This window comes from Nelumbo nucifera, chromosome 5 (assembly GCF_055504915.1).
Source record: "Nelumbo nucifera cultivar China Antique chromosome 5, China Antique-T2T, whole genome shotgun sequence".
Classification (NCBI taxonomy): domain Eukaryota; kingdom Viridiplantae; phylum Streptophyta; class Magnoliopsida; order Proteales; family Nelumbonaceae; genus Nelumbo; species Nelumbo nucifera.
In genome coordinates, this window is record NC_142653.1 from 31,627,501 (window position 1) to 31,649,884 (window position 22,384).

The 22,384-nt window shown below is 37.0% G+C and overlaps 2 protein-coding genes and 1 long non-coding RNA gene across 4 annotated transcripts; 1 reads left to right on the forward strand and 2 right to left on the reverse strand.

Moving 5' to 3' along the window:
* Positions 1–1,422: 1,422 nt before the first annotated feature.
* LOC104599997 (alkane hydroxylase MAH1-like) lies at positions 1,423–3,779 on the forward strand. The gene has a single exon (XM_010262784.3). The coding sequence runs from the start codon at positions 1,889–1,891 to the stop codon at positions 3,428–3,430; it is 1,542 nt and encodes a 513-aa protein (XP_010261086.1). The 5' UTR covers positions 1,423–1,888; the 3' UTR covers positions 3,431–3,779.
* Positions 3,780–9,210: 5,431 nt separating this feature from the next.
* LOC148791366 (protein transport protein SEC31 homolog A-like) lies at positions 9,211–11,019 on the reverse strand. Its single transcript, XM_088886961.1, has 4 exons — positions 10,781–11,019; positions 10,605–10,643; positions 10,450–10,474; positions 9,211–10,350 (listed from the first exon to the last, which is right to left on the reverse strand). Exons 1-4 carry the CDS (start codon positions 10,877–10,879, stop codon positions 10,277–10,279), a joined length of 237 nt encoding a protein of 78 aa, XP_088743087.1. The 5' UTR covers positions 10,880–11,019; the 3' UTR covers positions 9,211–10,276.
* A 98-nt stretch (positions 11,020–11,117) lies between these two features.
* On the reverse strand, positions 11,118–19,686 carry LOC104599996 (uncharacterized). Of its 2 annotated transcripts, none has more exons than XR_016075860.1 (6): positions 16,259–19,686; positions 15,646–15,742; positions 15,300–15,405; positions 15,133–15,190; positions 11,532–11,650; positions 11,118–11,360 (listed from the first exon to the last, which is right to left on the reverse strand). It is a non-coding gene; the product is annotated as an uncharacterized LOC104599996 (long non-coding RNA). The 2 variants fall into 2 exon arrangements; XR_016075861.1 differs by having other exon boundaries at positions 11,532–11,800.
* Positions 19,687–22,384: the final 2,698 nt, after the last annotated feature.

Consider the following 22,384-nt stretch of genomic DNA (forward strand, 5'->3'; position numbering starts at 1 on the left):
ATAAATCCATTACAAGGTCCAATCTAATCCAATAAATACTTTAAACCATTAAAACTGATCCATTTCAATATATCTTATTGATCCCTCCTATCCATCCAAATTAATTTTGATTTGGATGTAGTAAAATCCAAAACCTGTCCACTGACACCCCTAGCTGAACCTCCTCTCGAGTGGCAACCCACAAACGACTCAGTAAACGTAACGACGAGGTTTATGAAGAAGCCCTCTGATGTGATTTATAAAGAAAATGGTGCAATTATTAATATGGCCTCCCCTCTTTTCAAAATGGACCTGAACCACCCTGGACAGAGATCTCCCTTTCATTAATAATTTGTCAAAATCCATTTACACATTTTATATCACTTAAAAGTTCAATTATGACATATGAAAATTTTTTGACCAGTCAATTTATCAGAATCATAAAAGTGATAGTCAATCAAGTATTATTTATCAAAATTTATAAATGGGTTTTGATCGATAAAAAATCTTTCCATATCATATCTTTTATTGAAGTCTCGAATATATTATTCGTTTACAGCTGGCATTAGAAATATCTTCCTTGTCAATCAATCATGCTAAAAATATATTGCCATTTGACAATTAATACATGTAAAAGTCATGCCGTACAAGGACAGGCCGACTAATTTAGCTAAACGATTGGTAGATTTGGCGAGTGCTACACTTTCGTCGTTTAGCAATGAGTGGCATACTCATTCATCCATCAATTGGGCTGTAAGTCGAGTGGAGAAAGAAGGGGCTACGTAGAGTAATCCCAACCAGTGAATTGATACCTTGTAAGTAAATCCTAACACCACTTTGGACACTTCATATATGCATTGATAGGCCTCCAACTTCATATATGCATTGATAGGCCAAATTATAAATGACTACACACGACCTCAAATAGGCATAAGAGGTGATCTGCTTCCATCGATCTGACTTGACTTCGGCTAGTGATTTGCCTGATATGTCAAGCAACCTCCCCCTTAAATAAATTATCACTTCCAAATTCTATGAGATTACAACGCCATATTGGAGGAACTAGTTATCACCTCGCCCGTTTCGGACGGGATTGAATAAATGTTACCTGTTTACATGGAGTCCACCTCCAGGCATTAAATCACCTCTGGACCAAATGAGTTATAGATCCCGGATGCATTTCGTGAGGCTCACGACAGCTCACCTATATAAAAGTCTCACCTCCTAATTTAGAATCCAAACTGTCAACCAACAAAGAGTGTTAGATGTTACAGCATTATGTAACAGATCTATCAGGCAGGTATCAGTCTTTGTTACTAGGGATAATTATCTAAAACTTGTTATGTTTAACATTTACACATAAGCACAACACTAAGAAACAAAACCACATTACAGAGTCACTTGGCATGTTGCTGTTGATTATTCAGAGCCAAATGTTATACGACTGCAATCTTTTGAACACTGTGATGTTGCGATAAAGAACATTGTTTATTTGTTATTGATGAAAAAGACAATGGCACATTACTTGTCCATTGTATTAGATTAGAAGAGATTTATCCAAGGCAAAAGAAGATGCAATCATCTCTTGGTGAGACCAGAAATATTTCACAGAGTTTTGCTTAGCTTTCAAGTGGCTATGGGGGTGCTCTGTTGATGTATAGAAACTCCAAATCTTTTGAACTTAGTATCGCCCCTCGATACTTACGCCTGCCTTGCCCCTATGGCCCTATCACACAAAGTGCATGGTCAAACCACGGGGTATAAATAATATTTAACGTTTTTACTAACACTTCTTCTAATTAATTACTTATTTATTAGGTGGTTAGAGTAGGTCTAAGTAATCACGTTAAGTACCGTTGTCTGTTGAAAAGAACATGGAATCATTTGCAGAGAGAGAGAGAGAGTTCCAATGACGTCCATGGCTTTCATGGGGATGGGGTACTTCGAGATGTTACTGCTAAGTTTAGCAGTTGTGTGCTTTATCTATCTCCGTCGCCTAAGTCGTAACGACAGCCCTTTGCCGGATTGGCCGGTTCTAGGAATGCTTCCCTCCCTCCTTCGAAATATTCATCATGTCCATGACTGGACAACCAAACTCCTGGAACAAAGCCGCAGCTACACCTTCACGTTTAGAGGCCCGTGGCTCGCTGGCATGGACATGGTCTGGACGTGTGACCCGGCTAACGTGCATTACATCATGAGCACACACTTCTCAAATTTCCCCAAGGGGCCAGAGTTCAAAAATATTTTTGACGTTCTTGGGGATGGAATTTTCAATTCGGATTCTGATCTTTGGAAAACCCAAAGGAAAGTTGCTCATGGGTTGATCAGTCGCCGGAGATTTTGCCGGTTTTTGGAGAGAACAAGTCGGAAGAATGTGGAGGAAGGGCTAATTCCCGTTCTAGACCATATCTCTGAACAAGGCATGATTGTGGATCTGCAAGATGTATTCCAGCGTTTCACGTTTGATAGTACGTGTACTTTGATTTCTGGCATCGACCCGGGTTGTCTTTCCGTCGAATTCCCAGATGTTGCTTTCTCAAAGGCTTTAGACGATGTCGAGGAGGCAATCTTTTTCCGTCATATTGTGCCCAAGAGCTACTGGAAGTTACAGAGGTGGCTTGGGATTGGAGAAGAGAAGAAAATGAGTAGAGCTTGGAAGACGCTTGACCGATATATAGCACACTGCATCTCATTGAAGAGAGAAGAGCTGAACAACAGAACAAATAAGAACGAAGAAGAGGGCATTGATTTATTGACATCGTATATGGAAGATGATTATGGTAGTGACTGGTTGAAGTCCGACAAGCTTCTGAGGGACACCATGTTGAATTTCATGATTGCAGGGCGAGACACCACGAGCGCGGCTCTGTCATGGTTTTTCTGGCTTGTCGCAAAGAACCCATCAGTTGAAACGAAAATCAGAGAAGAGCTCAAGTCGAATTTGCCCGCGGAGGAAGCAGAGAAATGGAGGGTATTTGATGCTGGAGAGCTAAGTGGCTTGGCTTATCTCCATGGAGCCTTGTGTGAAGCTCTAAGGCTGTTCCCACCGGTACCATTTGAACACAAGAGCCCAGTTTGTCCGGACGTTCTTCCCAGTGGTCACAGAGTCGACGAGAGAACAAAGATCTTGTTTTCTTTGTATGGAATGGGAAGGATGGAAGGCTTATGGGGCAAAGATTGCTTAGAATTCAAGCCAGAGAGATGGATTACAGAGCGAGGACGAATCAGACATGAGCCATCCTACAAGTTCTTGGCCTTCAATGCCGGGCCGAGAACTTGCCTAGGGAAGGAAGTGGCTTTCACTCAAATGAAGGTTGTTGCCGCTGCCTTCATCCACAACTACCACGTTGAAGTCATAGAAGGTCACCCTGTGTCTCCAAATCTTTCTATAATTCTCCATATGAAGCATGGTTTGATGGTTAGGGTTACCAAAAGATGGGAACACTGACCAATTATTACATATGCATGCTTGGTTCTGTTAGCTAGGCTGTGTTTGGTTCGAAAGAAAGGTGAAAGGTTGGGAAACCTAATCTGCACCCTGTATTTTCCTTCCTTTCCCTACTTTTCTTTCAAACCAAACACAGCCTTATGGTCTTCTGTTTCTGTTTCCTGAAAAGCCATGTTGTAGATTAGTAAACAAGGATCAAGGAAGCCCTAGTTTCGCTTGTCCAAACTGTCATTTCAACATACTAGTAGAATTCATGTGTCATTTCAGCTTTTCTTTTTAAAGCTGAGCAAAACGGGTGGTACCAACTTTGAACCCAGTTGCAACTCAAGTTATCCAACCCAGATTTTAGAAATTAGAATAGTTTGTGCTTGCAATCTGCCTGAGCCCAGCCTATAACCTGACCAATCAACCTGAGCCCATACTATGTGTGTGGGTTTAACTCATGCTTGGCTGGGGCTGTCCATATCTTAATCTTTACCTTAAGATTGGTTGAGGGGACAACTCTTTGGGTTGAATTGAAAAGGGTAGGGATTTCCTACCAACAAAACGCTCCCAAAACTGTCCCAACAGCCCATTGCAGATTGGTAACATCACAATTGTCATACATGAAGAGATGTTCCGGATGTGTGACACTAATGGCTTATTGGGACAGAGTTGGGAGCAGATCTGAAGTCAATCAAAAATGGGTTAACCTTAAATCCAGCATGATCTACTCAAGTTGCATCTCACACTGCAAAGTTTTAGTAAGGCACTAAGGGTCTGTTTGGTTCATACAGGAATCAGAATGAGAATTGGAATTAGCTACGATGGGATTTTATTCCCAAAGGAGGGGGGAGGGAATGACCATTCTTTCAAATGAGAAAATGTCATTTCACCAAATGGAGATGGGATTCATTCTGATTCCATCCAAGCAAATAGTTAGAATTGGAATGGCTCATTCCGGTTCTGATTCCAAACCCCTATTTCCGTGAACCAAGTGGGCCCAGCCGTTTATATTGCCTAATCAAGGCAAGTAGGGATGGGGAGCTTCTCTAATGTCCTTCCCCTATTCTGCCTAATGAATAGATGATGTGGTCAATCCAAGTCATCCATTGGGAGGAGCCCTCTGGATTGGCTGCCTATTCTATCCTCTAAGTCATCCTTTACAACATCGCACTAGCATTTTGCATGGTAATGACTTTAAGAATCGAATAGTGCAAATAGAAATATATTTAGCGCAAATACAAGGTTTAAAAATGTATATATGGAGCATATACAAGGTTTTGCATGGATATATTTGTATCTTCAAGTCTTCTTCCCTAGTGGAGCCTTAGACTTAAATTTGTTTATAGTGTGAATTTCCTGTGTGTTAGCATCCAATTTTTGCTCGGTCATTTCTTTGATCCATCTCCTACATTCTGGATGCCTGATCAGACCCCACCAATCACTTTAAAACATGCCAAAACCCTATTAACCAAAGTTTATCCCAAATGTCCACAAATCCACCATTAAATCTACATGATTCCCTTTCGATGGTCTTGATTATGCCACATCACATGAAACAAAATCCTCAAACAACCAATCATGCAAAATTTCAACCCTAAATTCTTGGATTTAGCCAATCATCCATCAGAGATCCCATTTTGACGCATATAACACTATGACGCTCCTCAAACTTAAAGCTCATGATCTGTACATACCTAACGCGATCAAACTCTTCCAACAGTCTCATAATCCCAATCCATATCTACCCACTAAATTTTATCCCAAAATTCCCTCATTTGACCTAACATCAAGCTTAGCTTCTGTTTTGGCGAATCATATTGATTAAAAGCTCACCTGTCACAAACCTCCATCATCCAAGCCTTATTTGACCAATCAGACCCCACCACCATGTTTAATGACCCAAAGAATCCCAATACATCAAATTTCATGACCATGATCTGAACTAAATCAGTCAACCCACACCTCTGATCGAATATCCATCACTTCCATCAGATTCAGCATGTTTGAAAATGCCTACCTACCAAATTTCATTCCAAAATTCCATTGTTTGACCCTTCATCAAACAAAGATTCTATTTCAGTAAATCTTATTGATCCGAAATTATCAGCCACAGATCTCAATCTTCCCGACCATGTTTGTCCGATCAAACCTCACCCTTGTGTTCAGAGACCCAAAAAACCCCAACACACCAGATTTCATTACCATATTCATCCGTTTGACCGTTAAACTAGAAAAAAACCTTTTTGACGCACCTAATTGAACTGCCACATCGGCTGTCCAACCTAAGATCTTAAGTGGGTGGAGACTGATGTTAGATCCTTACTTAACCCCATTAAAACACCTGGACCAATGATTTTGAACCTAATAGGCTTAAAAAAACCTAAAATACCAAACATGCCCCCACTTAAAACCAAGAAAGGACAAAACCACTTTTAAAATCTCATCAAATCTACGTTTTTTGCCACTGTCAGCCCCAAATACGGGACTGCAACGTCTAACACGCCCCAATCCCTCATTGGAAGCACGAAACCCATGAAAAACCGCCCAAAATCGAGAAGATTTGTTGCACAAAGAAGGAATGGTCAATTACAAGCCCCCTTCTCTCAAAAGCATTGCCTATTTCAATGAAAAAACATGGATTAACATCTAGATGATTGGTTCATTACTAAACATGGATTAACATCTAGATGCAGACCTAACGGTTTTATAAACATAGAACCAAAAGCATAATCTTTGTTTTAGAGGTAGGTGAAGACATATAAGCTTTTAAGCCAAAGAAACGGACTTAATTTGCATAACAGTCTCTAAAATTAAAACAAGAATCCATAGGTTCAGGGTCCAAGTTTTTGTAGACGTGATGCATGACTTAAAGATCCAAATGTACCAAGTCCAATTAGGCCCATATCCTATTGTAATAAAATAGACATTTTTGACAAACTACTAACTCCCACATAATGGAACATGTATAGGAGTTAACCATAACATCCGATACATATGGGATTGGTTAGTAAAGTGAACGTGACAACCCTAATCGTAGGCTATAGATAGCATTGTTTAGAGAGAGAGAGAGAACTCTCCTTTTCAGTCTCACATACACATTTGGGAGCTCTTCTTTCACTCTCACAAATCAACACTTAGAGAATTGCAAGCCACAACACTTGCGACTTCACCTCAACTCTACTTCAAATTCAAGAGAGAAAAAGAAAGAAAAACAGCTTCTTGTCTCTCTACTTTATGCTTGAATTCAAGTTCTCATTAAAAAGGCACTTCTTGATTCTTCAATAAGTATGAGAATTATACTGACAATCATTATTATCTTCACCAAATTCAACTGTCAATCAGAGTTTCTTCTTGTAATCAAGCAGAATAAAAAAGATCAAATCCTTTGTATTTTCTTTATTACAAAATTCCGTTTTATAATTTTTTCCGTATTTTGTATTAATTCCAATACATGAAATTTGTGTGGACTTTAAGGTTTATGGGCATTTGATGGTGTATATCCATATTTATTAATATACAATGCATTAAAATATATCTCTACACTGCCTCATAGGATGTCAATTAGGATGTAGGTCATTGGACCATTTCTTCAAACAAATAATAAATGAAGGAAATATCAATTTGATGTTTTCCTCAACACCCCTTGATGTTTTAATAGAAAGAATTTATAGCTGTTTTAAGTCAAAACAGTCTCAACCAGACAGAATAACAACATTTAAACTCAGAATGCCTAGGTAGCAATGATGTGGTGGTGTTTCAACTATTAAAAAAGAAAAAACAATAATACCAACATCACTTAAATGGATATAAAATGTATATCACTTAGGTTCAGTTTGGAAGGAGTATAAATACAAATATGTAGAGTGTAAAACCTTGTATTTTGTTTGTATTTACACTGTACATATTTGTATTTACACTCTTTTTGAACTGAGCCTTAACAAAAATGCAAACCAAGCATCGTCAGTGTGATCTCATTCAGCATTTCTGCCAAGGATCATGGAAATGGACTTCATAGAAAGTTGAAGAAAAGAAAAAACAACCCGATTTATAAAATACTAAGAACTTTTATTGATGAATGCAAATTTAAGACCAGCCTTTACAGCTGTTGCAGCCTTGCATTGGGAATATCTCTGTACTTACCTAGGATCTTGGAATGGAGTTAGACAATACCCGTTCGAGCAGCCTTTACAGCCTTGCATTAAAAATATCTCCATACTTATATGCTTTATTTCATTGGAAGATATTCCTGATACAAGATTGCAAGAGACTAGTGAGATGGTGTGAGCATGGACTTGCCCTGACCGAAGCTGATCTCCTTGGAATGGATGGACAGGATACAAATCTAATCATCAGCATATTCCCGCTACAAATCTAATCCTCAGCATATTCCTGCATAAAGTATCTCTGTGTATATTTATTTAGGTAGAGAAAGACAATACAAAACAAATCATAAAGGATTCATAATAAAAATAATATATAGTAGAAAATAAATATACAAATTATCTATAGAAAAATAAATCACTTATATTACCTATAAAAGAGCGAATGCACATTGGATATTTTCTATTCCCCTTGCCTAAACATACAATGGGCATAAAAAGGGCATATATGTCCTTTATTCTCATTTTAGAAATTACCCACTTATAACTATCCAGAAACTGTCCACTTATAAACTATTCAGAAACTGTCCATGAATTATAAATAGTTTTATCTTAGCTATAATGCCACATGAAAATGCACGTACATGTTTACTAGTATTCGAAAGTGTCAAAACAAAATTATACGTTTATATGACATACACAAATACAAAAAAAGGCTACCTCATCTCCACATTCCATTGACAAAATTCCTGACAAAGATCATCTGCTCTCCTACATCGTACGTCTCATTACTGTTAATATTTCATGATCAGAGAAAAAATAAAAAATAAAAAAAAAACAAAGAGGGTTTATACTTTATACATACTCAACCTACAGGTGCAAGTCAGCGCTGGTTAGGTCACACTACAAGAAAAAAGGTCATAGCCGGCGGTCCTATGACTGCCAGCTTAGGTCTAAGGCGGCGATCATGCATCCGCCCCCTAAGAAGCTGCCGCCTTAGATCAAGACTGCCAGTTTAGGTTGAAATGACCACCGCCTTTGATGGCTGGTCGAAGGCGGTTCAAGTTGCTCTAAAGTGGCGGTCTATCGGAACCGCTGAGTTAGTGATAATATAAGTCGACGGTCCTAAAAGACTGCCGCCTTAGCTTTTTCCAAACATCCCTGCCATCTTTAGTGGCAGTTCAAACTGCCGGATTAGATGCTATTTGACCGCTGGCTTTGGTATTATATGACATATTGTTTATATCAAAGACGGCGGTTGGATGACCGCCGACTTAGATTTTTTTTATATTTTTATCAGGTTTATTCCAACTTTTTTTTTTGCACTAGCACTTTTACTAATTCATCACTTCGATACCTGCTTAGTGAAAATCTCATGACAATTGATACATAAAAATAAATTAAATAAAAATGTAATTTGAAACAAAATTAATGTATTAAATTAAAAAAACTAATTATTATTATTATTATTTCGAAAAGAATTATTCAAATACAATATCCAATTGACATAAAAAATACAAGGACTTAAAAAAAATTCAATTTGTCAAATAATATAACACATCTTCCTTTCTTTCTACTTCTATCATAATTTAAGATATCTGATAATCTTTGTGCTTTATTCTCCTTATTGACTCCAACAGACATCCAAGCTCTACTCAGCTTTAAATACAGCACCGCATAAATTATAACCTGAACCAAAATGTCCAATAGATTGCATCAGATCTACATAGCTTCAATAAATAAATAAATAAAGGAACTATATGAAGCCTGTTGCACTGAAAACTCAGAGTTTTTGCTTACATAAAATAACTAAAGACATAAATACAGTACATAATGCTAACACGGTTTATATCCAGAAATAAAACAATTGATAATATAAACTTATGTGAACCTACCAAAGAAATGTTCAACATATTTCTTATCGTCTTTTCATAGGTAGGAGGGAGAGCTAGGGCTACAAACATAGGTCCACAACCCACACCCCATAAGAAACTTCTAATATAAGAAACTAACTAGTTTTTCATAAGGCCTAAATATGATGCTTGATATCATCATGAGACATGAATAAAGTGTCAAGGGGGGTAGGGGTGTGAGAATTTTCTAGAAATGGTTGGCATTCTAACCTGCTACCTCTGCATCCTTGTTGGGTTTCGTGTTGTATTCTAAGTGAGACTTTCTTGGATAAATGGGTGAATGATTGATTTCATCCAATGAGTTTTAAAAAGCCTTCAAGTTAGAACCTTACTGGATGAATGATTGATTTCTTAATGGTATTGCAGTCCAAGTTAGAAACTCCTAATGGATGATGTTGATGCGAGTGGTGTCACACATTGTCACCATTCTAACCCTAAACCTTGTGCTGAAGGATAGGAAGAAATTTCATCTTTTTCTTTTTTATTCCTTGGTAAGTCTAACCATTTATGCATGCCACAATTGACTCATAGTTTCTCCTTTTGCTTGATGAATAATAAATATAGATGAAGCCCCATCAGCTATATTGCCTTCATGGATTGCCTTCCATTATGTGATGATTAGATATCTATTTGAATTGTTTTGTTGTGTTTCTTAGTTAGTTAATCAGAAAACAATCCTAGATAATGTCTTGGTCATTTACCAAAGTTTAAAGGGTTTCTAGCTAGATTTCATTAGGCTAACACTATAGATGATAGGTCCAAAAACCAATGCAATAGCCAGAACAATTAAGAAAGTCTTCTAACAAGTACTAGTGGTACCAAGTACTAACCGATACAAGGGATGATCATTATACAAATAGAAGAGAACTATTGAGGATATTCATCACTAGTATTGTTATATAGCAATGGTGTCCATCTGTGGCTACAAGCAGACAAACAAATAATAAAAAACAAAGACAAATACTATTGACAAATAAACAAAAGAAAAAGATTAACTGATATATAATGCTTATTAACGTACTGATGGATTCAGCTTCCAAGAAATGCTACAAAACATAGGAAGGATTAAGATAGTGAAAAAAGAACCAACAAACAAAATCAACAATACAAAGTTGGACATGAAAAGCAAGGAAAGGCAAGTGTTTCTTTCCCAGAGCTCAAGGGCCGGGTGTTTACAAGAGTTGCAAGATCATTGTTCACCATTGCAGCAACAATCTGAACACAAAAATTTTTCATGTGATAAGGATTTCATGAAAACTGACATGAATTCATTACCATTAACAAATTGTATGTTCTAATACTGCATCCATATTGCCATTAATTCAGCAGGAAAGAATTGAGATGTTAGCTACCTTCAAGTAAGAGGAATGGCTCCTTTTCAGGTATTGATCACGTGTGCTCTCCCACAGACAAGGACTACCCACATGAGCAATAACTAAAGCATCAGCCATTCTATTAGCTAATATACACAGGGTAACTGCTTCCTTATAGTCTCCGACAACCAAAGCACGCTGAATACCATCTTCAACTGAAGGATCAATGTCCGCTCCCACTCCATCAAAATCTTTTTGCAGTTGCTCCCCATTAGGCACTGCACTACCTTCGACTACAAAGTTCTTACCAGAAGGTGATTGAGATGGATCTGTCTTAGGGCTTTGAAGATTGTTAAAGAAGTCTTCATCATTATCCGTAGAGAATATACCAACATCATTGTCTCCATCTAGTCCAGTTTTATCTGTTGACTTCTCATCAAGACTCACAGCATTTATTTGATGGGAAAGCTCATCCTGTACATTATCATTTCCTTTGGTGTGTATGCTGAATCCAAGGTGAGTAGCTTCGTCCTTGCTGTCCCTTCCTCTTCAAACATGACCTTCAAGAAGCCCCATGTTTCTCTATCATCCTCAGATCTTCTCCAGACAATACATGGTACTAAAGCATTGAGAAACATAAATTATTAAGTCAAATGATGTGCTTGGTTCAGTGACCAAATTATGCACATAAACCTGAGTAAAAAACAAAGGAAATGTGCTGAGAATTTCCAGTTATCAGTATTGAAGGCAGACAATAGAAGCAGGACAACCAATTAGAGGGATAAGCTACCTGAGAATTTCCGGTTTAGACACCCGTAGTTGGACCCAGGTGAAATGAAACAAACTTCCCACCAAAACCAAAAGAGGCCCCAACTGGACGTTTCAACCACTTAGGAGCTCTCAAATGAACTGCAGAGAGAATACAAATAAAGCATATAGGTGTAAAGACAAATCTCCATCAATGTAAAAGAAGACTGGTCCAACATGTAAGCGCAAAAAATGAACCGGATAGATGCAGCTTTTACACTGCTTAGTCCTCTCTCTTCTTAATTGACCGAACTGCAAGAGAGATTAGATCTTAAGTGTATATTACTTGTCATCTCAATTAATTAACAGAGTCTGCAGCTTCCTAACAGAACCAGATACACGTAAGCCTCATAGCAATAGGATGATTGTGTTGATCCACTCAAAGTTTGGTTTTAAATGAACTTTCCCAAATAAAATCATGAACCATCAAAGTCAACTTCTTGTGAACAGTAGTACCTTCTTTTTTTAAAGCAACAGTAAAACCTTCTATAATATAGGACTGGAATTTGAGTCAGGTTTCATGCTTCAGTCTTCTCAAAGGTGGTGTACCAATATGAAATGAATGAAGCATATTTATTTAATTAGGACATGGAACCCATTAATTGGGGTATGGCTTTCTTGAGTCAGATTTCATCAGTCTGTATTTTCCTTGGATCACGTTTACTTGGCTAAAAAAATACCATGGTTCTTTTCCTTGAACAAATCCCAGCAAATAAAAAATGATACCATGGTTTCTCGAACTTGTAGTTTCTGTGCATATATAATGCGTTTTCCCCTGCCCCCTGTAGGGGTGATGAATTAGCCCCATCCCCTCCTATGTGTTTGAATTTTTAATGGAGTATTTTTTCTATAGTTTTAGTTGATTTATGGAGTATCTCTTGTGGTCGGTTTTTAAAAACAACTTTAACTTAAAGCATGTTTCAGAGCTTTTTTTTTGCCAGCATGAACCTTTGATTTGAGGTCTTGCTTATACAAAGGAATCTGAAAGTGAAATTTAATTAACAACAGGAAATGTCAAGGAGAATAAAGAAAAAACTATCTATTCCATTGGTCCAAGGTTGAAAGCATTCTCCGATTGGCTTCCCAAAGTTATGGTGTCAGGTAATTTGGAAGCCGTTTTCCCAGCTGCTACTCGAGAATATGCACCATTAGTTGAGGAGATGTGGATGGATGCAGCAATTCAGGCCACATACAGGCGGAGAAGAAAACTGCAAATGCTACCTGTTGTTGCTAGTTATTCTTCTGCTGGTTTTATCTGCATTGAAATTTTAGGTAGATTATGCTTATAATGTTGTTTCTTGTTAAATCTCCTGCCTCTATTCACTGCATCTGATGGTTCTCTATGTTTCTTCTCATCATGGGTTCACATTTATAGAAAGGTGCTGATATGTAACATTATTTATTTATTTATTATTATTGTTATTGTTATTTTGATATACTGCTCATACAAGCAAGCTATCTCCTAACAGATATACTTGACCACTCTAGGGATTTGGTTCTCTAATTGGGCATTTTCCATTTGGTACACATTCTGGGGATCTTCACTTCAAAATAGTGGATATTGGATACAAAGCTAAACATAATAGTACAACATTGCTTTGCAGCGAACACTAAAACTGAAAGAATGCATGTTTAAAACCTAGTGGCGAAAATAAGAACAGACTAGCTCAAATTGTTATAGTAAAAACCTGCATCTTTAAAACTCCATGAAATTGAATACAGTGGTGAATCTACACAAATTGGAATGCCAATCTTACAAACTTGACGGTGCCACTTTTACTCAAAACTTGATTCATGTCACTTTCCCCTATTCTCTTTATCTTCTCTTTTATTTACCCAAGCTTATAAGATCTATGGTTAGGTCTGCATCCAGTCCACCCCTCCTAAGACCCCAGATAGGTGGGGTGGGAGTGGGACTAACATTAACATACAGATAGGCTATGATATTCTTTTTTTTTTCTTTTTTGATAATTTTAGGCTATGGTATTCTTGTCATCTTGTGTATCCCTCTGCATACAATCATTTTGTACATTTGCTTTTGGTTTACATTAATGAATGTACATTATTTTTCTGATTGAAAATATGCATTTGTACTAAAGAAGAAAAGGTGTGAACTCCAAATGCAAGTCCAAGATGGAGAGGCCATAGAGTGAAGTGGGATCTATGTGGATCTAGTGAAGGGTGGTGGTCTCTTTGCTAGTTTTTCTGTTTTTTTAATCTGTGGAAGGTTCCTTTGGATCTGATTTTTGGGTAGGTGCCTTTTGTATAGTGGTTTATGTATAGGATATTTTTGGTTCAGGGTTGGTTTTTTATGTATGCTGCTCCCAGCTATATTTAGTATCTTTATTTTTGCCTTTATGGGTTGTTGCCTGTACAGAGCTTTTACACCTCTTTTCTTTTCTTTTAATGCAATTTTGTTTTATTATGTAAAAGAGAAGGAAAAGTCTGTAAAGCCTATAGAGAGTAATTTATACAGGATAAGGAAATCTAGCAAAAAAGAATCACCCAGTTGTCAATGGGCCAACAACATAAAACATATTCGCCTATAGGATTACTATAGATCCATTAATTTCTTCACAAATCACAACCTCCGAGAGCTTTTGCTTATCAAAAGACAAAAATGTTCCTTTTGTTCCCTATCTAGTTCTTTTCTATTTAGACCAATTGGTTTTCAAAACATAGTTGTGATACCACTATATAGGTTTTGGGGACTCTGCATTAAGACAATATCAATAAGAATGTTGAGAGGTGATCTACTTGGTGCCTGCCTTTTTCCTTGGGTTTAGTGAAGGCCGAAGCACAACAGTTGTGGGAATCCTTCATTGTACTCTGGCAGTCTTGCAAGGAATACAAAGATGCCTGAATTCAGGGCCTGTTGGAGAAAGGGATTCGGTGTATGCTGAGTTCCAAGCAGTCTTGCAAGGAGTACAAATTTCTAGAGACCGAAACTATGACAGATTGGGAATTGAAAGACTCTAAATTAATAGTAGAGTGGCTGAAGGAACCAGGAACAATGGTTTGGAAATACAGTCCGTGAATTGGGGAATTGGTCTAGGCCTTAATGAGATGCCACGTGCTTCATTTTTAAAGGGCAGGAACAGGAATTGGTCTAGGCCCTACCACATTACAGACCATCACTCACCATTCCAACACAAACATCACCCAGAAAACCCAACCCACCCAAAACAAAACTCCAACTTCTAAATCTCTACCAATATCTAATTGCTTCATATCTCCAATTCCTATCAGACATCTTTCACCCGCAAAATCAAGTGATGGAAACAAAATCCAAAAAAAGAAAAAGAAAAGGCAAGAAAACAAATATGACATCAACAAATTAAGAAAAAAACAATGTATAATGAACTAAAGAAATTAGAGCAAAATTCAACCATCAAATAATTACAATTAGTACCCTAATTTTCTAAAACCCAGGGAGACACACCAAGGATTCCCAATCACAAAATAAAGTTATCAAAACATAGCAACAGCCATATTATTAAAAACAGCCTAACTTGTAAATCATGCCCACCATATTAGCATTTAACAAAAGGAGAAATGAAGTATTATCATGTTAGATAACATACCACGAATGTGTCCAACAAATTCTTTTGATGGTGATATTGGGTTCCTCATTTCCCACAACTGTTATAAATATCATAAAAGGATTACTTAGACTAAGATCGATAATATTTTTAAGATAAGACTATAATAATAGGACCAAAATCTTTAGTAATAAGACATATATTTGTACCCTTAGAGAAGGTGAACTGTCATCATCAGATGCAACAACAAGCTGAGTTGTAATATCAAGATTCCATTGTAAAACAGAGCTTCACCTTCTATTTGAATCTGACAAACTGTCGGAAAGTGAAAAGCCATGTTTAAATATACAATTCACCATGTAGATTCATTACCAAAAAAGTGCATAGAACATCTTACACCAAGCATAAACAACTTAAGTTATAACTGGCTTCTGCCGCCTTAAGTCCCACACCACTAAAAATGGTAAAAAAATACTCGCTCTCAGATAAACAATGTGCAAATTCTGAATAGGTTTTTAAAATATTCTGGAAAATAAATATATATTCATTGTCCACCTGTCGTCCCATTATGTGAAGTGGATGCAAGTATATGCTGAACCTTGTCATTCCATGATAAGAAAAAAACATCACTTTGAGCACCAGAACCAACACCCTGAAAAAGTTTTCACAGATTAAATGCTACAAACATCTCAAAAGAAACAGGATTGCATAGTGGAAGCTTAAGTCAACTAAATATCCCAATTCCTAACTATTGTGTTTCAAGTTTCAAAGTTCCATTTTATGTTGAAATACTATTCAGGATTTGTGATCATAAAGGTCTCGTGAAAGCTTTATGCCTACCACCAACATAGCAAAATCCTCCTTTACAATGTAAAAGAACAAGTAAAACACAAAAACTGGAAAATACAGAAGAAAGATTCTTTCTCTGGTATAGGTTTAGGGTTTTCCAACATCAACTGTCTCCTTTACAAATAGGCTTCCGCCAAGAATGTAGAAGTGTTGGAGGGCGAGGGAGGGTGAGTTTTTGAGGTTAGGGATGATGCTCGATTGAAGTTGCAGGTGGAAAGACCTGGCATTTCCCCAACACCTTGATGGACTGGATGGCAGCCATGAGAGATGGAGCTGTAGCTAGCTAGTGTGAATATTAAAAGAAGGATTAGAACGTTACCTTCTCTTGCTTGAACGAACAGGTCGGTGCTGGATGCCCAGTAATTTCCCATTCTCAAGTATAAAGGGATCTTTCCCCTTCTCAATCGAAGAAGTCTGCTACCTTGCTCGTAGAGAAAACTGATTCTGCTCTACAATTTTTTTCAATCGAAGAAGTCTTCTACCTTGCTCGTGAAGAAAACTGATTCTGCTCTACAATTTATCTCACTCGTGAAGAAAGAAAGCTTTTTTAAAGCACAACACTGATTCTCCTCTGTAATTTATCTTGCTCGTGAACCTTCTGTCTTCTTCAAAACTTCTCTCCAAGAAGGTTCTCTGCTGGAAAGAGAACCTTCGCGCGGGATAAATTTCTCTGTAATTTATCTTGTCGAATAGAAGGAGCCTTCGTGCGGGAGAAGGAAAATTTTGCCTCCCCGCGTTTGGTCTATTGAACCGGAATTTAGACCGTTTTAATTCCGGTTTGGTTATAAAATCCGCCAAAGGTATTGTTATAGACCGCCGCGTCAGCCTTTTAAACCAATGTAGGTGGCGATCTTTTCTGCCGCCTTAGATATTCCTATAACGGCGGTTCTTGTGACCGCCGGCTTTGACCGTTTTTTCTTGTAGCGGATTGGCATCAACCCTGACCCAATCCGAGCTGCGGAACCCCCGATTCTAACCATAATCCAATCCATAGTTTTTGGGTAAATTTGGGACCAGGTTGGGTTTAGGTTGATTTGATTTTTCTACTTCCTTTTATCAATATTCTTGTCTCTAAAACTCAAGGGTTGAGATCAATTTAGTTTTGACTCAGCCATTTTTGGCTTCACAATAAAAGATCAATCCAGTTTTAGCATTATTATATGTAAAAGGGCATAGTAATCATGCTTCTTAAACATTTGCCTTTAAACTTAAAATTATTGACATTCATATTGTCTATACATAAATACATATATTAATTCATAGGTGCATATTTGTACATATACATACATGCCACATGCATTACAGATATACATAAGTATTTATATAATAATTGTACATACAAATATAAAGTTAGGTTGGGTTAGGGTTGAGTTGGGTTGGCCTAACCTAGCCCAAGTTGCAGCCCTAGCTCAGCCCTAGCCCTAGAGAGTGAAGGAATACATGATGGCATCTTTGGTTTTTTGTAGGTAGACCTGCTCATGAGCCAGGTAGCCAAATGGGTCAGCCCAACCTGGCCTGTTCTTTATTGAGTTTGGAGATGGATTTGGGCCCAAAAGATGAGTCTCAACTTTTTTTTGGCAAAGCTCATTGTAGGTATCAAAAAGTAGCCCACCTTACTGGTTGAATTGTTGGAGATGCCACACATCATTAAAGAGAAAAGGGAGTGATGGGACACCCAATTAGGGGTGAGCAAAAAAACCGAAAAACTAAACCAACCGAAATCAAACAAAAAAATCAGTTAATTGAACTTATCGGTTCAATGTTTTAAAAAAACCGAAGGTACCAGTTCAGTTTCAGTTAACTAATATAGAAAACCAGCAGTTAATTAAACCAACCAATACACATATATTTCTATATATTTTATATTTATTTAATATTTTTATATATTATAAATTAATAAATATGCATTATATATAAATATATATTTATAATATATGATATATTATTTATTATTTAAAATATAATATTATATATATAAATTTTATTATATATTTATATAATATATATTGTAAAAATAAAAAACCAAAAAACCGATGAACCAAAAAAAAGGTCAACTGAACTGGTCAAACGGTTAACTAATTAGTTTCGGTTTGATTTCGATTATCAGTTTTCCAAAAACTGATAGTACCGGTTCAGTTACAAAAAAAAAAAGACCCACAATTCGGTTAACCAAACCATGAGCACCCCTACACCCAATATTGGAATTCAGAGAAGATTTTGATTTTTAGTGACTCCTAAGGTAAGGGCCTTCAAGGTAAGTTGGGGAGGAGAGAAAAGGTGTTAGGCACCCCTCTCTCCTTTCTATGTGAAAGTCAATTTCCTTGAACATGCAAAAAATTAACCGGTGGAGTTTATACAAATAAGGCTCGGTTTGGAAGGAGTACAAGTACAAATATGTACAGTACAAATGCATACAAAATGTATGGTTTTACATTTGTACTCCTTCCAAACTGAGCCTATACAACAGATTCCTAACAGAAGACTCAACAATTCAATGATGCAAGTAGGGTGAAAATGCATTAAATGATGCAAGTAGGGTTTTACATTTGTACTCCTTCCAAACTGAGCCTATACAACAGATTCCTAACAGAAGACTCAACAATTCAATGATGCAAGTAGGGTGAAAATGCATTAAATGGCATAGTTTTATGCAATAGATGTTTTTGGCAATTCTTGGATCTTCCCAAGTTGAGAAAATTTTAAATACACGAGTACAAAACATTGGTAGTGTTGACAGGTTGAGTTCGAGAAGTGTTCTAGACTCTGATAATCAGGTTTCTTCATAGACAAACCTCCGAGAAAGAATCTATGCCGTGACTAGAGTATTATTACTGCCACCGCCTCACTTCTAGTGCTAACGAGCCGAGTCCGAGAAGTGATTTGGACACACTACAGTCGACAATCTGTATTGAAGTTTGCCAAGTCCACCTATAAACACTCTAAACTACACAAGATTGAATATTTTACAAGAAGCAAAAGCATATATCTAGGCAAATTCCAAGAAGGCAATAAGCTAAATACTACAAATTCTAGAAAAAAAAAGGCTAGATACTGTTGGACTTTTGCTATCCAGGGATTCTAGGAGGATATCATTTGATTTTACAATCTACTTACTATGTATTTTATTTTACTTTTATTTCCTTTTGTTATTGATTTTTTATTTATTTTGAGAGGTTTATCAATTCAAGCATGTTTAAACCACTAACCTACTATTCTCAACTGATACTAAACTTCACTGTGAATTGAAAGAGAAAAATCATCAAACATCGAGTATACCACTCAATCTTGTTAGGCATCTCAAGCTTCATCTGTTCATAACCTAGGCTTTGGACTGAAATCCAATGAGTGGGGCGAACAAGAATTCCCATCTTCACGCCTCTCTTGGAACTAGCCACTATTCAAGAGGATCGAAAGTAGACCTAGATTGGAAAGGTAATGAACAGAGTTTTTGTCTAGAATTTAGGCTGAGAATACCAGAGTTATGACTAGGGATCTAAAGCTTAAACAATGGAATGTAGGGGGATGAGTTGTGTGGCCCGGTTCAAGCCCAGCTCCTTCAGGCCAAAATTTGATGAATGGGGCAGTACTAAAGTTCACATCTATACACCTTTCTCGGAATCATCGACTCTTACTTAAGAAGGGGAAATGGGTGTCACGACTGCAACAACCTCCTTTCATCCATTGTCCAAAGCTTCTACGAAAATGATAAGGGAGGAGGAACAAAGGAAGAGAAACGGCATGAGGGGAACCAACCTTTGCGTTTGGACTTGAATAAACGGACGTTGGGGAGATTTCGGCTCCGTTTCATATTCCAGGATTTTTCATCTGTGCTTGGGACTATAACGAATGCCAAAGCTCATCCATTGCAGTCCTCTCTTCCTTCGAGCCCTTATCTCCTTCCCTCACGTCTGAAGGCGGTGGCGATGAATGAGTGTCGAACTGGTACCAAGAAAAATGGAGGAGAATGCTCAAAGCTCGCCCATGGCGATTCTTTCCTCCTTCAACGTTTGAACAATCCTTCCCTCCCTTGATAAACAAAAAGGAAAAATGAATAACTCTTATTTCATTTTTTTGGCAAAAAAAATTAAGAAAAAGAGGAAAATAAAATATATAATACCAAGAAACAAGGGAAGTAGGATGATGTAGGAATATATTTGAGAATAGGCTCACTTCCCAAGGTTGCTTCAATGCCTTAGGTCCCCTCTAGGGTAGACCATAAGAGGTGAATTTAGGGGCACTTTAGGTAAGAGAAATAATGAGAGGAATTTAGGGGTATTTTAGTGGTTCTTAGTGGTAGAAATGTCATTCTAGATAGGAATATTCTCTTATAAGGGTTGATTGACTTGGTGACCAAGATTACCTCTAGATAGTTTATTGTGTTAATGCTAGACCAAAGGAGAGTTATGTAGGCCAACGACAACTTGTGAAATGGAATAGTCTATTTTTTATAAAGCCAAGCCGTGCTACACAAGCCTGGGTAGCACGTCCGCAAGAATCACTATTACATATTAAAACCAAGAGGGGGAGGGAGATCCTCCAAATCAAAATTTAAAGAGTCTAAGGAATGAATTGAGCCTGATGAGCAAGCCAATCAGCAGCTTGATTCGCCTCACGAAAGACATGGTGATACTCTAAACCAAACTCGAATTGGGTCTTCAATGCAATGCAATCCTCAATGATGTTTTGTATGCTTTACAGCGGTTGATGATGAGCTTTGAGTGCCCTTTTACGATTATGGGATAATCTTTGAAATTTAAAGCCAGATTTTGGGCTCAACATGCAGCCTAGGCCTCTGTCATATTGATTATGGCTTTATCCAGAAAGTATGCCTCTATATCTAAAACTTTCCCACCATAATTTCTAACAATGATCCCCACGGCACAATTAAAACCATTCATACAAGATGCAAAGGGTAGAGAGGGAGTTCTTAGGTGAAATTTGGTTAGATGGGTTTTAGGGGAATCATGATATCATAACTCTTGATCAATGAAAATATCTAAAAGGGAATTTAAGCTTGAGTGATGCCAAGGTTTTAGAGTACTTAGAGTCTTTAGGTGGTGTCAAGTTAGTGGCGCGAAGCGTTTAAGAGGGGAATCCACGATTCAAAGGGTTGTAGTGTCCACCTTTTTGGTGTTGATACTCATCATGCTTCTCAAAAAAATCCTCGCTTGAACCTAAGCCTAACCCGACAATATTTTATATAATATAAAAGGGACAATTACAAATAGTAGAATTACAAGAAAATTAGTTCGGATTTGGTAAAGGGTATATACGATCTGATTCGACAAGAAATATGACTACTCGAATATGATAAGAACCCATTGTATTTTCAAGATTATGTTATCAAATATCTTATTCGAATTTAACTCAATTTGAATTGTAATAAAAAAAAAAAACTTTATAATATAATAATATATTATAATATATAGTATATAGTATATAATTGTTTAAATAATATATAGAATTTACATATATAATATTATGTAACAAACAAATGGATTAGGGCATATTCAAATTCAATCCATTAACTAAATAGATCAAATTCGGATTCAAATTGGAATTGATCTAACTTATTTATAGCCCTAAACAATAGGTGTCATGTACTTTAGTGGTAGTGATTACACTTGTTCATGGGTCGGGTAGCCTGATAGGCTGGCCCGATTTAAGTTGGGTTTCGATAGGATTTCAAGCCCACTGGCTTAGGCTCGGGCCTAAAATATCGGGTCCAACCTCTTTTTCGGGCTAGGCTCGAGTTTTCTTAAAAAAGCCCAATCCAAGCTCGAGCCTGACTTGATTATGTATTATATAATAAATATATATGATGTTTTTTCTTTATTTTATTCTCTTTTTTCAAGTAATAATGTGTTCTTTCATTATTTTTTTAGGTTTTGAGGTCTTTTATTATAAATAAAATAGTTTTTAATTGAATAAAAAAAAGAAAAACACTCTTTTTTCCAAATGTCTAGTCGGGCTCGGGCTCGGGCTCGGGCTCAAGTCTGAGCATATTTTGTTAATGTAGAGGCAAAGACCGGGCTGGTCCGGCCTGTAAACAAGTCTAGTAGTGACACTTAAGGGACTCCAATTTTCAAAGTTTTTAGAAACTATTAAATTTTAGAACTACGTTTCCGATCTTAGTACAATCCTTATGCCTTCCTAAGTTGTCTCTAATATGTTTATTTTTTGAAAATTAGTGGCATTGATTTAAAATAAATTGGTAGATAGTGGACATTTAGGTAATTTTACCACCCATTAATTTCATAAAGTTTAGGGTACTAAAGTATTGCACTTGAAAGTTCATGCCCTTAGGCTCAGTTTTGGAAGGAGTACAAATACATACAAAATAATACAAAATACAAAATTTTGCGCTCTACACATTTGTATTTGTACTCCTTCCAAATAGAGCCTTAGGCTCAGTTTAGGAGTACAAATATAAATATGCACAATG

Coding starts and splice junctions, on each gene's coding strand:
- LOC104599997 (XM_010262784.3), top strand. CDS start 1,889: ATGACGTCCATGGCTTTCATGGGGATGGGGTACTTCGAGATGTTACTG.
- LOC148791366 (XM_088886961.1), bottom strand. CDS start 10,879: ATGGCTGATGCTTTAGTTATTGCTCATGTGGGTAGTCCTTGTCTGTGG. Junction 10,644..10,780: donor GCCATTCCTCTTACTTGAAG/GTAGCTAACATC, acceptor TTTTGTGTTCAG/ATTGTTGCTGCAATGGTGAA. Junction 10,475..10,604: donor ACAATGATCTTGCAACTCTT/GTAAACACCCGG, acceptor TATGTTTTGTAG/CATTTCTTGGAAGCTGAATC.